Source organism: Rattus norvegicus, chromosome 4 (assembly GCF_021556685.1).
Source record: "Rattus norvegicus strain SHRSP/BbbUtx chromosome 4, alternate assembly SHRSP_T2T, whole genome shotgun sequence".
Classification (NCBI taxonomy): Eukaryota; Metazoa; Chordata; class Mammalia; order Rodentia; family Muridae; genus Rattus; species Rattus norvegicus.
Window position 1 is genome coordinate 6,678,989 of NC_141537.1, and position 16,528 is coordinate 6,695,516.

Genomic DNA, 16,528 nt, shown 5'->3' on the forward strand with positions numbered 1-16,528 from the left:
CTCAGAGGAATGACACATGTGCAGTTCTGGGAGAATTCTTTGAGGTTCCTATAGATACTGCTTTGCTCTCACCTGGCCAGGGGTCACTGAGACTGAAAAAAATCATATTCTACTTCCTGCCCTGCCTGGTTTGGCCCTTTGATTATTCCACTGGGAGAGACTAAAGATCGGAGAGGAGTATGCTTAGGCATTGTTTAGTGGAATTGAAGCTGATAGGAACTGAGAATAATCTGAGTCTGGTTAAGTAAATGCAGCCACACTAACCAGTGGACTATAGATCAAATATGAAGAAGAAGGAAGAGGAGGAAGAGAAAGAGGAGGAGGTGGAGGAGGGAGAGGAAGAAGAGGAAGAAGAGGAAGAAGAGGAGGACATCATCTGGGCACTATAGATGGGAAAATAGCTTGTTGCTGTAAAACTATAAATGATGACACTCGTCCTGGTTCCTGCGAGTTCCCACTCCTGAGGATCTGCTCTAGTGCTCTAGCTGTTTCTTTGTTACTGTTTTCACACACCATCCCCTTGGTGGTTATTACCATGCCTGAGACTCAGATAGCGTTCTGCAGGCCATGCTGACATGGCCCCACACCATGCTAGCCCCGAGCATTCTATAGACTAGCATGGCTTCCTGTCACAAACTCTGTTCACACTTCCAACACCCAGTGAAATCATTACTCAGCAAACTGTAACCCAACAACTAGATTTATGTGTTAAATGCTCAATGTACAATACATCCACACAACTAACTTACAAACAATTGATAATACATAATTGCCCACCTAGACACACAAAGCCCTGAACACATCCATCCCTTAAGGATATTCATAACAACCTGTAAATGTGCAGAGAGGAATCTTAACATCAGCCTCCATGTTCTCTCTGCTGCTTCTCCTCCCTCACTCCAGTCTCCTCCTCTCTAAAACTTTTCTCCCGCCCATCCTTCCTTCTCATCCAATGACAGGCCTCGTTCTATCTTGTACCTGCCTTCACCTGTATGACAATAGCTGAAGTGTATCATTAAGTAGCTTGCAATCACTATGGTAAGCTACAAAATGCTTATGTAAGTGCCGGGAATTCTAGAAGAACTTTATTTACCCTCAGGTTTTGCTCAAAAGTGACAGATCTGAGGAAGAGGGGAGAAAGGCACATCCTCCTTGTTGCTCCCATCTTTCTTTTCAGGAAGTATACTTCAGAAGCTACTGTGAAGGAGACCTCCCTGACAATCTCACTGCTGTGGTCTCCTTCCTGGAGCATTTATGAGACAACTGTCCAGTTGAAGTGTTTTCCAGCCAGGGAGTTTCAGAATTTGACTTTGAAGTGCTCATTCCCAAGGCATATCTGAGAACTTTCTAGATGGGTCCCAGACAGAGGTGGGTTAACCAGTGCTTTTAACTAACCCACCCTGGGTCTGAAGGACCACAGGAAAAAAACATCCTGTCCTATGCCTGATTCACTATCTCTGGCATTAGAGCATCCTGTTTTTCTCCTAGATCATGCACCAAGTTGCCCAGGTTTTTCCTCATCTTCTTAGCCAACTTCCTGCCATTCACTGTGAGCTCCAGGAACCCACTAAGCCCTCTCCACGGTCGGGTTGAATCTCACTGGATCAGGCATTTTCATGTTTGTGCTGTGCAGAGCTGAGAGCAGGATCATATGGTATATGAACAAGTTTCTCACCTGAGGCTCAGTGTGCTTTTGCTCTTCTAGAGACTTTGCGATGGGTACTGCAGGGTCTGGTCCTGCCATAACGGCAGACATTAAACCAAGCCAACACACACATGGCTGATGGCACCAAATGGATTGCATGTATCCTGGCCATGCCTCTTTGTCTCTTCTGCTAGCAGACTCTCGACCATATATCGCTCTTTCTTTTTTTCTGAGACAAGTTCTTGCTGTGTCTAGCTGGTCTTGAACTTGCTATTTCATCCAGATCATCCTCCATGGAACAAAAGGATTCAAAAGGATTACATACACACCACCATCTGTGGTTTTTATCATTCATTATACTTTAATGAGAACCACACTATTAGCCTTAACATAAAACCCTTGTTAAAAATCAGAGATGGATGTCAAAGGTATATGTGGAAGTTATAGAGGACACAATTATAATGTGTGCACAAAACTGCTCCATGATTTTCTAAGCCAACTCAAGTTTGGGGTCCATGCATTTCCTCTGACCATTTCTTATTAACTTCAGTCACAAATCACCACTCCAAATTAAAGCTCCTTTCTTCCTGTCTAAGCATCATTGCTTGTATTTTTTGAGGCAGTCTTGATATATAACCCACTCAAGCTTGGAATTTTCAATGCTATATTTGTTAGACTCCAGAGTTACAGGCTATAGACATATACCATCACGCAACATCTTCAGCACTCTTTTGTTCTTAGAAAACTATGAACATTATGATACTGACACTATGCATATATACAATGTTACAAATGTCAGTATGCTCTCTCCTTAGAACCCAGTGTTTCAGAAGATGACCAAGATCTGAGTTCTACAGAAGTCCTTACACCTGATGGCTTATGTCAGCTAGTTAGGACAACCATATCTGGTGACTATCTCTTTGTCTCCCTCCATTTTATTGATGAGCAAACAAGAGGCAATGAACAGATAAGTAGTTGACCAAGGTCAGGCACCCACAAGTGAAGCTGGTGTTCAGCCTCCATGCTGCTGAGACGAGGACCTTAACTCATCTGTCCAATGATCAAAATCTTAGTTCACCGAACCTTACTCAGATGTTGCCTGAGTAGAGGGCCCAGACTCTGCTAAGCAGACATTCTTACCTCAGTCCATCATGGATCCAGAAAGAAGCAGTGGTGACCAATGTCAGAGAAGGTGGGAGTTGTGTGACTGCATGTAAAACCAGTTGTGTATGCAGAACAAGTTGTGTGCTTTGTAGTGGCACTCCTCTACTCTTCCTCATCTTCCCAGACATCCCAGACCGGTAGGTGCAGCTCTCTCATTCCTCTTAAAAAAATAAACTTGTAACTTTTAGAGGTTTCTGATTTATATAAACATTGCAAATACAGAACAGAGTTTCCACTTTCCTCACACCAGGTTCTCTGGCTGTTAACATTCAACCATAGTATATGTGTCACAGTTAATAACCAAATTAGATACACTGTTAGTCTCAGCCACCTCTGCCCTGGGATAGTTTCTCAGACTTCTCTTTTCAATGACCTTGAAATGCTGCCGAGTCCTGTTCTGATATTTTGTAGAAGATGATTTCATGTATACAGTGTCTGTCTCCTTTCCTGCCTCAGCCTTTTACTTAGACTCTATCCAGCTCTGCATGCAGAAATGGTGGTCATCTGAGAAACATTTTATCCAATATGATAACATAAGGGACTTGGTCTGTTCCCTTGGGTTTTCTCAGCAGCTCAAGTATAGACAGACCTATCACATGGCCAGGGAATTAATCAAAGACATGAAGATAGCTGTATCCCTACAATTTCTGGATGACATCGACTGCCCATTAACCCACCAAGTACAAGGCCAGCTGCCACCTGCTTCTGCCCTCAGGGTATTCAGGCACTGATGTGCACTAGGCCAGACTGTAAGGAATGAAACTTAACTTGGGGCGGTGTGTGTGTGTGTGTGTGTGTGTGTGTGTGTGTGTGTGTGTGTGTGTTTATCCACAGGACCTCGATTGAAGGCAAGTGTGGGGAGAAACAGCCTTTTCCAGGATGGTTTTCAGTGAAACAGCTCTTCTTTATTGGGAGTGAATAAGGATATGTAAACCTTGGGGGTTGAGTAGGGGTTTTAAGGGTGAGTGTACGTTATTGGCCTGGCTGAGGTTCTGGAAATGCTTCATTTGTATGAAGAGGAATTCCAGGTACTTGCTGGACATGTACTTACAGGGAGAGAGGAAGTTAAATCTGTAATTTGGCCACCAAAGAGTGGCAGAGGTGCGGTTATACAGACTACATACACTGGGACATGCAGGTCCAGAGCAAGGAGGAACATTCCTACTCCTGCCGGTCTCAGGAGGAGATTTTTGGGGTTTGGACACATCTTGACCTCGCTTTTGCTCCACACTGGTCCCTCAGTTGAGTGACCTTCTAGCCCCATATTTTTGGCATTGGTGCCAAACAAGACAAAACAAAACAAAATCCAACCAAACAAAACATGACTAATGGACTTGAGCCTACATGTGTTGGCCATGAAAATGACCCTCATAGGACTGCAGGGATTGGCATTATTAGGAGGTGTGGCCTTGTTGGAGTGGGTGTGGACTTATTGGAGGAAATGTGTCACTGGGGTGGGCTTTGAGATTTCAGGCCTCAAAAGCCAAGCCTCTTTTCCTAGTGCTCACTGGTCCAGATGTCAAATTCTGGGCTCCTTATCCAGCATATGTCTGACTGCATGATGCCATGCTTCCTGCATTGCGAATAATGGACTAAACCTCTGAACCTGTAAACCAGCCCAGTTGAAAGTTTTCCTTACTAAGAGTTGCTGTGGTCATTGTGTCTCTTTACAGCAATAGAAACCCTAACTAAGACAGTACCTCAGGAAAGTCAATAAGTCTCCTGTTGTCTCCTTTGCTCAAGTGGTCACTTGGTTACTTCCCATCAATGCTGACTCCTTTTGACTTGAGTCAACTGGCTCAGGCTGAGTCCTGAAGTGTGTTGCTTGACTATGTGGCTAGACCTCATTGCTATCATTTCTATGACACGTGCTTCTGGTGCCTGTTATCAGTGTTAGAAACAAAGACCTGGGTGCTGAGTCTGCTTATTGTTGCTAGCAGACAGGCAGAGAAGCATGTGTACCAGTCTGGATGAACTCGTACACTTGTGAGAACCTATAGCTGTTTCTAGAGCAATACATCTGTGCCTGTATCTCTGCTAACTCTCTTTTCCTATCTTCAGTGAGCAAGCGTTTGATTTGGGGGAAGCCTGACTCACCTTTTGTTATTTGTTGTTTGTGTGTTAGGTATGGTATTTTGGAATTCATCACTACCCTGGATTAGGTGGATTAGTGGATTAGACATACATGGGGTTTCCATCTCTGGCAAAGATGCTCTTGGATACATGTTCTCTAGACTGCTGTGAACCTTTGAATACTGACAAGTTCTCTTTGTGTTCTCCTTGCTTCAATGAAGGAGGAGAGTTTTGAAAATCCTACAACTCTCTTTGTAGACCAGGCTTGTCTCAAACTCACAGAGGTCTGCCTGCTTCTGCTTCTCGAGTTCTGGGATTAAAGACATGTGCCAGGTATCTTAAGTGGTAATGTATAGATAACGTCCACAAGCAGTGGCTAAGGGGCTAGCATCATAAGAAGCCAGTTGCCCCCATCCTGATGGATTGGAGGAGTGACAAGAGACATCCATTCTTCAGATGGCTGATTTTATGTGTAGACTTGACTAAATCCAGGTAGCTGGCCAGACACTACCAAGTGTCATTACTCTTGGCCTGGGAGCAACTGGTGTGGCTACTGGTACCTCTTCCTTGATGCTACAAGGTCACCAATACAGAACCTCAGGGCTGCCATAGATTTGGACATTGAGAGGATCGATCTCCCACCTACAGGAATCTCTGACTTCTCTGTCCGAAGTGGTCCTACAGGATAGAAGAGGGTTAGATGTACTGTTCCTCAGACTGTGTGCTGCCCTCAATGAAGAATGTTGCTTTTACATAGACCATTCCGGCGTAGTTAAGGATTCCATGACCAAGGTTAGAGGAAGGGCTAGCCAAACTCGGAGGGGGCGCGCGCGGGGGCGGGGAGGGGGGAGATAAAATAAGTACTGTGCAGCTGATGGTTTTATGGCAACAATATGAGTCCCTTAAGATCAGGAGAGGAAGAATATGAGCTAGCAAAGCCTTATTACCAAGGAAGAAGAGCTCCGTGATTGGAGAAAGAAAAAGGGAATGATAAGATTAAGCAACATTGAGATGGTTCCAGGAAAGGGCGTTAGAGCCCAGGGAAAGTTTCATATCCCTGGACCCAGGATGATTTCCTAGAAACAACTCTGATAAAATACTTCTCAGAAAAACCATAAAATGTACTGGCCGAAGCCCACCCGGACCCTCTGGGGAACGAAGGTACCCTCCCAGGATGATTGCTGTTACTGTAACCTGCCCTCTTAAAAAATGTGTAAAAGGTGCTTGTAAATTAGAGGATAGCCTCTGGTCTCTTGCTTGAGAGATTGCTGAAGGTTGATCCTGGCGCGCCGGAAAAATAAACCTCTTGCTTTTTACATAGATCTGAGTCTCGTTGTCTCACTCCAGATCTCCTGGTAGGTAAAAATCCTCTGGGGCTTTATAAGCCCAGATCCGGAGAGCAAGGGTGAACCAAGGCAAAGGAGCCTGCGGGTGGTCCAAGCTTCTGCCAGCAAGGGAGGGCCGGATGCACCTGTGCCTGGATCTCCTCACTTCTCCAAATCCCGTCCGCACCCGGGCTTCCGCCTCTAGCCTTCACCCTCTGCCTGGAGCCTCCGGCCTGCCCTTACTCCCAGCCCCGGGTAATGGCCAACAAGGCTAGACCCCAACACTTCAGGCCCAGAACGGAGATTTTCATCCAACCCCAGCACGTGTCAGAGTTCCATTTCAGTCCAGGACCCTAAAAACTCCACCCCCATTCCTCCAGCCACTCCCCGTGACGCCAAGCTACTGTCCGCCCAGCGCCCCAGGCGCAGAGGCGCGCGCCTCTGACGTACGGCGCTCTCAGATTGACGCACAAGTCCCGCCCCGACCTCAAGCCCCGCCCAGGCCGTGGCCATTCCCCGCCTCCCTTATTCTGAACTGCTTCTCTCTGAGCTGAGGCGGCGTTTTCTGAGCCTGCTGCGGTCTAGGTAGTGTTCCGGTCCGGCCACGAGAGACTGTGTAGCCCCGGCGCCGCGGGCAATGGTGCGGCGGAGCGCGCGGACGCGGGCGGCCCTGCGGCGGGCATGAAGGAGGATGGAAGGGCAGGACGAGGTGTCGGCGCGGGAGCAGCACTTCCACAGCCAAGTGCGAGAGTCCACGGTGCGTGGCCGGTCGGTTTCCTGGTGTTGCGCCACGCGCTGGACCCAGGAGCGCAGCGCACACCAGCACGGTCCCATAGCTTCTTCCCGGAGCCCCTCTTTCACGCCGGCCTTTCAGCGCCCCACGGGGTCTGCTGCAGACCCACTCCGACGCCACGCGTCACTTACGTCCTCTGTCACTTGCGACCTGGTCACCTGCTCCCCATCTCCTCACCTATTTCACCTCCTTGCCTGTCGCCCTACTGCCTTCTCATAGGTCTCCCTCGCGCTACCAGCGCTCTCTCCCCTCCTTTCTGTCCTGTCTTTACCTATATTTCTTCCCTTCACCCTCACTTCCTGTCCCTCTCCCGTCACCTTTATTCCCCTTCCCCCATACCTGTGCGGCCCCTCCTCCCCGGCCCCCTGCAACCCACCACTTCCGCTGAGTCCTATGCCCTTCTCTTTTCCCTGAGCTCCCTCCTATCATCTCTGTCAGCTTCCAGTCACCTGTGCCTACCTCCTGTCACCTGCGTTCAGCTCTCCTCCGATCACTTGCAGCCCTTCCCATTATCCGACATCCCCTTCCTGCCCCCCTCCCCAGTCATCTACACTTAACATTTGCCCATTTCTTCTGTACTCTTCCTACTTGTCCATTCAACTCATTTGTACCTTTATCACCTGCTTCACCATCTTCATCCGAGTTTATTCCACATCTGCTCATTAAGGAAGGGTGTAGGGTGATGGGTGACTGCCTCTTTTCCTTTACCCTGGCATGGTACCTGGGCTGAGCTGGCTGTGGCTCAGGTGTAGCAGTGCAGGCAGTGCCTGGCTTCCCAAGCTTCCAGCCCTGCAGTGGTTCTGGCCTCTCACCTAGGCAGGACAGAGTTAAAAACTTCCAGAGGAGTGAAGACAGGTCTTTCTTAGGAGGGGCAAGAGCAGGAGCCCACGATGCTGTGAAACAGTTGCTCTGGAAAGGATGGACCTGCTTCATCTTGCTGCTTCTAATAGTCCAGGAAGCCAGCTTGGCTCCCTAAAGTCTCCTTTGATGAGTGCCTTTCAGATACCCTATACTATTATAAATGGATTAGTTTGTGTCCCCATAACTGCAAAATATGTCCAAGTTACATATTTGCATTCATTTCTCATCTAGCTCCCTTTTCCCGTTCAGTCACACCCTTGGTTTGAGGTAAACACATTCTGGTTCACAGTAGTCCAATTTGTGCAGTTACTGATTTTGAAAATTGAGAACTGGCTTGCCGAGTCATATTGGAGTAGAAGGAGATGCAAAAATCTGAATTGATAGAGTTCAGGACAGTGCAGTTGGTTAACTTTTATTTTTATTCTTTGAGTATTTCATACAATGTATTTTGAGCACATTCATTCCTCCCCAACTCCTCCCAGACCTCTCCCCATATACTAAACTTCATGACATTAAAAAAAAAACCTATTTGAATCAGATATGTGCTGTACTTCCACTCTTCGGTGTATGGGCATTCCTTGGAGGCTATGGTTGATCTATCAGTAGCATACTCTTAAGAAGAAAACTGACTCTCTTTTGGCAGGTATCAGTTGTCAATAATTCCTCAGACGGGGGTGGGACTTCATGTCTACTTCCTTTCTCCTTACTGAGATTTTTGTCTGGGTTGAACTTGCCCAGGTTCTGTGTGTATTGTTCCAGCCACCATGTGTGTTGTTCATTTATACAACTGCCCCATCATAGCTGGAAAACACTGGTGTCGTATGGACATCCACTGCTTCTGGCTCTTACAATCTTTCTGCCCCCTTTTCTACAATTATTTTAAGTCCTAGGAAGAGGGGAATGATACAGAATTCCTACTTAGGGCTGAACATCCACCTTGAGCAGTTGTGGGTCTCTGAACTGTCATCTACACAGAAAGCATCTCTGGTGAAGATTGAAAGATGCACTAGTCTGGGTTTAACAGTAAGTCATTAGGAATTAGTATTTATGGTTTCCAGTTAGCAGTGTAATAGTAGTAGGTTCTGTCGTAAGATCTGTGGCCTCTTTACCCACTGATTCTTATCTCCAATAACAGTGCTAGGTATGAGGTTCATTTTGTGGAGTGGACCTTATAGCCAATCAGAAACTGGTTGGTTCCTCCCACAAATTAGGCCACTAGGAAGGAATCTATAATTTTAAGTATTCCCTAGATGCATTTCCTATAAAACATACTTGACTAATCGTGGTTTCAGATACAGAAATAGAATTTGAGGCCCACCTTTCCTTAATAGTTGTAACTTTTATCCTCTCCAAGAATAACTGCTGCTCTGGCGTCTAAGGTTAAGTTTTGTTTTATTTTAAAATTGTTTTATATGTGTGAATGTTTGTACTTATATCTGTATATCATGTATGTGCATGATACCCATGGAGTCCAGAAGAGGGCATCAGATCTTTGGAACTGGAGTTGAAAGTAGTTGTGGATTGTCCTGTGGCTACTGGAAACTGAATCCGGGTCCTCTACCATTGAGCTACAATATCAGTCCAGAGACGTGGCGGGTCTACTCATTCCTCTGTGCCTGGTATATCTGGTGGTAGACATGTTAGTTTCTGAAAGTTCTCTCAGGGTAGATCTGCTCTGGCACACTCGGGAATCTGAAACATGGCTGTAGAGCAGCATAAGTGTGCCCTTTAAGTACTGGGAGCTGTACCAGTAAGCAGAGGTAGATATTTCACAATTCCTGGCAATGGACTGGAGTGCCTGTTTTGTTCTTGTTTTTAGCATATTTAGGGTGGATGTCTAGTTGCTTCAACGACATACATTATTTTCCTCATTGTATTGCGCTGGTGCTTTGTGAAAGATCAGTTAGCTATATTATATGATTGTGTTTCTAGCATTCCTATTCTATTCCATTGGTCAGTACTTCATTGATTACTTAAGCTTTACTTTTACTTTACAAAAGTCCTTTGATTCTATTCTTTCTCTTCAGATTGTGCTGATTATTCTGGATTTTGATTCTCTGCATAAACTTTAGAATCAGTTTGTTTATGTCTACAAAGTAACTTGCTTAGGTTTTGATTGGGATTGCATTCAGTTTGTAGATGAAATAGGAAGAACTTACATCTTGTTCATGAACATGGGCCATCTCCCATTTATTAAAGTTATTTTTAGGTGTTTTTCATCAGAGTTTTTTCGTTTTCGTATGCATATTTTAAATATATTTTGTTAGATTTCTACATATTCTGTTAATTTTTTTGGCATGCTAATGTAAACAATGTGTGTTTTATATTCAAATTTCACTTATTTCTAGGCTGGTAGCTCATGCTCCCCCCCCCCCCCCCCCCCCCCCGGAGCTGGGGACCGAACCCAGGGCCTTGCACTTCCTAGGCAAGCGCTCTACCACTGAGCTAAATCCCCAACCCCAGCTCATGCTTTTTAAAATAATTAATTTACTTTACATTCTGATCAATCGAAGCTTCTCCTCCCTCTTTTCCTCACAGTCCCTTCCTCTCACTACCCCTCCCCCTATCTCAGAGAAAGGGAGGCCTCCCATTCATATTAACTTGCCTTTGCAAATCAAGTTGCAGTAGGACTAGGCACATCTTCTGTTGAGCCTAGACAAGGCAGCCCAGTTAGGGGGAAGGGGTCTAAAGGTAGACAGTGTAGTCAAAGAGAGCCCCTGCTCTGGTTTTTAAGGGTCCCACGTGAAGACTAAGCTTCGTATCTGTTGCATGTGTGTAGAGGGTGTAGGTGTGTCCCTTGCATCCTCTTTGGTTGGTGCTTCAGTCTCTGTGAGCCCCTATGGGCCCAGGTTAGCTGATTCTGTAGACTTTCTTGTGTTGTCCTTGACTCCTCTGGCTCCCTCAATTCTATCATCCACTCTTCCACAAGATGCCCTGAGCTCTGCCTAATGTTTGCCTGTGGGTCTCTGTGTCTATTTCCGTCTGCTGCTGGATAAAACCTCTCAGATGACAGTTTTGCTAGGTTCATGTTTCTTCATATAGTGGAATATTACTTTGTATGTTAATATAACATTGATGGTGGGATCTCAAGTTGGGCCAGTCATAGGTTGGCCATTTCCTCAATGTCTGCTCCATCTTTATCCCTGAATATCTTGTAGGAAGGACAAATTATGTGGCTGAATTGCTGCCCCCATCCCTCCATTGGAAGTCTTGCCTGGTTACAGTAGGTGACCAGTTCAGATTGGTGGCACATACTTTTTTTTTTTTTTTTTTTTTTTTTTTTTTTTTACTGGATTTTTTAATTTACATTTCAAATGTTATTCCCTTTCCCGGTTTCCCGGACATAAGCCCCCCTATGCCATCCCCCTCCCCCTCCCCATCTTCTATAAGGATATTCCCCTCCCCATCTACCCCGGCTTCCTGCCCCCCTCCCACCTACATTCCCTACACTGAAGGTCCAACCTTAGCAGGACCAAGGGCTTCTCTTTCCATTGGTGCCCAACAAGGTCATCCTCTGCTACATATGCAGCTAGGGCCATGGGTCAGTCCATGTACAGTCTTTAGGTAGTGGAAAGCTCTGGAAGTTTTAGTCCCTGGAAGCTCTGGTTGGTTGACATTGTTGTTCTTATGGGGTTGCAAGCCCCTTCAGCTCTTTCAGTCCTTTTTCTGATTCCTCCAACGGGAGACCTGTTCTCAGTTCAGTGGTTTGCTGCTAGCAGTCACTTCAGTATTTGACATGCTCTGGCAGAGCCTCTCAAGAGATAGTTATACCCAGTTCCTGTCAACATGCCCTTCTTAGCTTCATCAATCTTATCTAGTCTTGGTGACTGTATACATATATGGGGCACATATAGGGCAGGTTCTGAATGGCCGTTCCTTCAGTTGCTGTTCCAAACTCTACCTCCATATTCCCTCCTATATTTTTCTTCTCCCTTTTAAGAAGGAGTAAAGCATCCACACTTTGGTCATTCTCATTTTTGAACTTCATGTGGTCTGTATATTGTACCTTGGGTGATTCGAGCTTTTGGGCTAATATCCACTTATCAGTGAGTGCATACCATGTGTGATTTTCTGTGATTGGGTTACTTTACTCTGTTTGATATTTTCTAGATCAATCCATTTGCCTATGGAGTTCATGGAGTCATTGTTTTTGATAGCTGAATAGTACTCCACTGTGTAGATGTACCACATTTTCTGTATTTATTCCACTGTTGAAGGGCATCTGGGTTCTTTCCAGCTTCTGGCTATTATAAATAAGGCTGCTATGAATATAGTGGAGCATGTGTCTTTGTTATATGTTGGAGCATCTTTTGGGTATATGCCCAGGAGTAGTATAACTGGATCCCAAGTACAATGTCCAATTTTCTGAGGAACCTCCAGACTGATTTCCAGAGAGGTACCAATTAGCAATCCCACCAACAATGGAGGAGTGTTCCTCTTTCTCCACATCCTCACCAGCATCTGTTGCCATCTGAGTTTTTTATCTTAACCATTCTGACTGGTGTGAGGTGGAATCTCAGGGTTGTTTTGATTTGCATTTCCCTGATGACTAAGGATGCTGAGCATTTCTTTAGGCACTCCTCAGCCACTCGATATTCCTCAGCGGAGAATTCTTTGTTTAGCTCTGTACCTCATATTTTTTTTTTTTTTTGCAGCCCTGTGTTGATGACTGACTTGTATGTGAAGAGGCTCTTTCAGTCCTGCCTCAGAACTGATTTTTACTCTTCTCATTTTTGATGATGTTACTTAGAGACTCAATTACTACCAGCTTCTAGTTTGGGCGGTTGAAAGACAATATTTTAGCTTTTTTTTTTTCTTGTTATAGCTACTTTTTTTTTTTTTTAAATCTTTATTAACTTGAGTATTTCTTATTTACATTTCAATTGTTATTCCCCTTCCCGGTTTTTGGGCCAACATCCCCCTAACCCCTCCCCCTCCCCTCCTATATGGGTGTTCCCCTCCCCATCATCCCCCCATTACTGCCCCCCCCCCCCAACAATCATGTTCACTGGGGCTTCAGTCTTGGCAGGACCAAGGGCTTCCCCTTCCACTGGTGCTCTTACTAGGTTATTCATTGCTACCTATGAGGTTGGAGCCCAGGGTCAGTCCATGTATAGTCTTTGGGTAGTGGTTTAGTCCCTGGACTCTGGTTGGTTGGCATTATTGTTCATATGGGGTCTCGAGCTATTCATTGCTACCTATGGGGTCAGAGTCCAGGGTCAGTCCATGTATAGTCTTTAGGTAGTGGCTTAGTCCCTGGAAGCTCTGGTTGCTTGGCATTGTTGTTCATATGGGGTCTTGAGCCCCTTCAAGCTCTTCCAGTCCTTTCTCTGATTCCTTCAACGGGGGTCCCGTTCTCAGTTCAGTGGTTTGCTGCTGGCATTTGCCTCTGTATTTGCTGTATTCTGGCTGTGTCTCTCAGGAGCGATCTACATCCGGTTCCTGTTGGCCTGCACTTCTTTGCTTCATCCATCTTGTCTAATTGGGTGGCTGTATATGTATGGGCCACATGTGGGGCAGGCTCTGAATGGGTATTCCTTCTGCCTCTGTTTTAAACGTTGCCTCCCTATTCCCTGCCAAGGGTATTCTTGTTCCCCTTTTAAAGAAGGAGTGAAGCATTCGAATTTTGGTCATCCTTCTTGAGTTTCATGTGTTCTGTGCATCTAGGGTAATTCAAGCATTTGGGCTAATATCCACTTATCAATGAGTGCATACCATGTGTGTTTTTCTGTGATTGGGTTACCTCACTCAGGATGATATTTTCCAGTTCCATCCATTTGCCTTTGAATTTCGTAAAGTCATTGTTTTTGATAGCTGAGTAATATTCCATTGTGTAGATGTACCACATTTTCTGTATCCATTCCTCTGTTGAAGGGCATCTGGGTTCTTTCCAGCTTCTGGCTACTATAAATAAGGCTGCTATGAACATAGTGGAGCACCTGTCTTCCTTATATGTTGGGGCATCTATCTTTTGGGTATATGCCCAAGAGAGGTATAGCTAGGTCCTCAGGTAGTTCAATGTCCAATTTTCTGAGGAACCTCCAGACTGATTTCCAGAATGGTTGTACCAGTCTGCAATCCCACCAACAATGGAGGAGTGTTCCTCTTTCTCCACATCCTCGCCAGCATTGGCTGTCACCTGAGTTTTTGATCTTAGCCATTCTCACTGGTGTGAGGTGAAATCTCAGGGCTGTTTTGATTTGCATTTCCCTTATAACTAAAGATGTTGAACATTTCTTTAGGTGTTTCTCAGCCATTCAGTATTCCTCAGCTGTGAATTCTTTGTTTAGCGCTGTACCCCATTTTTAATAGGGTTATTTGTCTCTCTGGAGTGTAACTTCTTGAGTTCTTTGTACAATTTGGATAGTAGCCCTGTATCAGATGTAGGATTGGTAAAGATCTTTTTCCAATCTATTGGTGGCCATTTTGTCCTAATGACAGTGTCCTTTGCCTTACAGAAGCTTTGTAATTTTATGAGGTCCCATTTGTCAATTCTTAATCTTAGAGCATAAGTCATTGGTGTTTTGTTCAGGAAAATTTCCCCAATGTCCATGTGATTGACACAAGTTCCCACTTTTTCTTCTATTAGTTCCAGTGTATCTGGTTTGATATGGGGGGGTGTCTTTGATCCACTTGGACTTAAGCTTTATGCAAGGCAATCAAAATGGAACCATTTCCATTCTCCTACATGTTGACCTCCAGTTGAACCAGCAGCATTTGTTGAAAATGCTATCTTTTATCCATTGGATGGTTTTAGCTCCTTTGTCAATGATCAAGTGACCATAGGTGTGTGGGTTCATTTCTGGGTCTTCAATTCTATCCCACTGATCTACCCGTTTGTCTCTGTGCCAATACCAGAGATCTTTTACTTGCTTGGTTAAAGTCACACCAAGGTATTTTATATTATTTGGGACTATTATGAAGGGTGTCGTTTCCCTAATTTCTTTCTTGGCTTGTTTCTCTTTTGAGTAGAGGAAGGCTACTGATTTATTTGAGTTAATTTTATACTCAGCCACTTTGCTGAAGGTGTTTATCAGGTTTAGTAGTTCTCTGGTGGAGCTTTTGGGATCACTTAAATATACTATCATATCATCTGCAAATAGTGATATTTTGACTTCTTTTCTAATCTGTATCTCTTTGATCTCCTTTTGTTGTCTGATTGCTCTAGCTAGAACTTCAAGAACTATATTGAATAAGTAGGGAGAGAGTGGGCAGCCTTGTCTAGTCCCTGATTTTAGTGGGATTGCTTCAAGTTTCTCTCCATTTAGTTGAATTTTAGCTACTGGTTTGCTGTTTATGGCTTTTACTCTGTTTAGGTGTGGGCCTTGAATTCCTATTCTTTCCAGGACTTTTATCATGAAGGGGTGTTGAATTTTGTCAAATGCTTTCTCGCATCTAATGAAATGATCATGTGGTTTTGTTCTTTCAGGTTGTTTATATAATGGATTATGTTGATGGTTTTCCGTATATTAAACCATCCCTGCATGCCTGGGATGAGGCCTACTTGATCATGGTGGACGATTGTTTTGAGGTGCTCTTGAATTCAGTTTGCCAGAATTTTATTGAGTATTTTTGCATCGATATTCATAAGGGAAATTGGTCTGAAGCTCTCTTTCTTTGTTGAGTCTTTGTGTGGTTTAGGTATAAGAGTAATTATGACTTCATAGAAGGAATTCGGTAACTCTCCGTCTGTTTCAATTTTGTGGAATAGTTTGGATAGTATTGGTGAGAGGTCTTCTATGAAGGTCTGATAGAATTCGGCATTAAACCCGTCTGGACCTGGGCTCTTTTTAGTTGGGAGACCTTTAATGACTGCTTCTATTTCTTTAGGAATTATGGGGTTGTTTAAATGGTTTATCTGTTCCTGATTTAACTTCAGTACCTGATATCTGTCTAGGAAATTGTCCATTTCCTGCAGATTTTCAAGTTTTGTTGAATATAGGCTTTTGTAGTAAGATCTGATGATTTTTTTGAATTTCCTCTGATTCTGTAGTTATGTCTCTCTTTTCATTTCTGATTTTGTTCATTTTACACACTCTCTGTGTCCTCTGGTTCGTCTGGCTAAGGGTTTAATCTATCTTGTTGATTTTCTCAAAGAACGAACTTTTGGTTCTGTTGATTCTTTCTATGGTCCTTTTTGTTTCTCCTTTGTGATTTCAGCTCTGAGTTTGATTATTTCCTGCCTTCTACTCCTCCTGGGTATATTTGCTTCTTTTTGTTCTAGAGCTTTTAAGTGTGCTGTCAAGTTGCTGATATATGCTCTCTCCTGTTTCTTTCTGCAGGCACTCAGAGCTATGAGTTTTCCTCTTAGCACAGCTTTCATTGTGTCCCATACGTTTGGGTATGTTATACCTTCTTTTTCATTAAATTCTAAGAAGTCTTTAATTTCTTTCTTTATTTCTTCCTTGACCAGGTTATCATTGAGTAGAGCATTGTTCAACTTCCATGTATATGTGGGCATTCTTCCCTTATTGTTATTGAAGACCATCTTTAGCCCATGGTAGTTTGATAGGACACATGGGATTATTTCTATCTTTCTTTATCTGTTGAGGCCTGTTTTGTAACCGATTATATGGTCAGTTTTGGAGAAAGTACCATGAGGTGGTGAGAAGAAGGTATATCCTTTTGTTATAGGATAGAATGTTCTATAAATATCTGTTAAGTCCA

General features: G+C 44.3%; 1 protein-coding gene across 8 annotated transcripts in view; it reads left to right on the forward strand.

Moving 5' to 3' along the window:
* The first annotated feature begins 6,734 nt into the window (after positions 1-6,734).
* Positions 6,735-16,528, forward strand: part of Lmbr1 (limb development membrane protein 1) — a 140,162-nt gene continuing 130,368 nt past the window's right edge. For 7 of the 8 annotated variants that reach the window (XR_015685617.1, XR_015685618.1, XR_015685615.1 and 4 more), the window contains exon 1: positions 6,735-6,964. Coding sequence is in view for 2 of the 8 variants with exons in the window: in XM_087657917.1 (XP_087514043.1) it covers positions 6,899-6,964 (66 nt within the window). In the remaining 6 variants the exon portion in view is untranslated. 8 annotated transcript variants of the gene reach the window in all.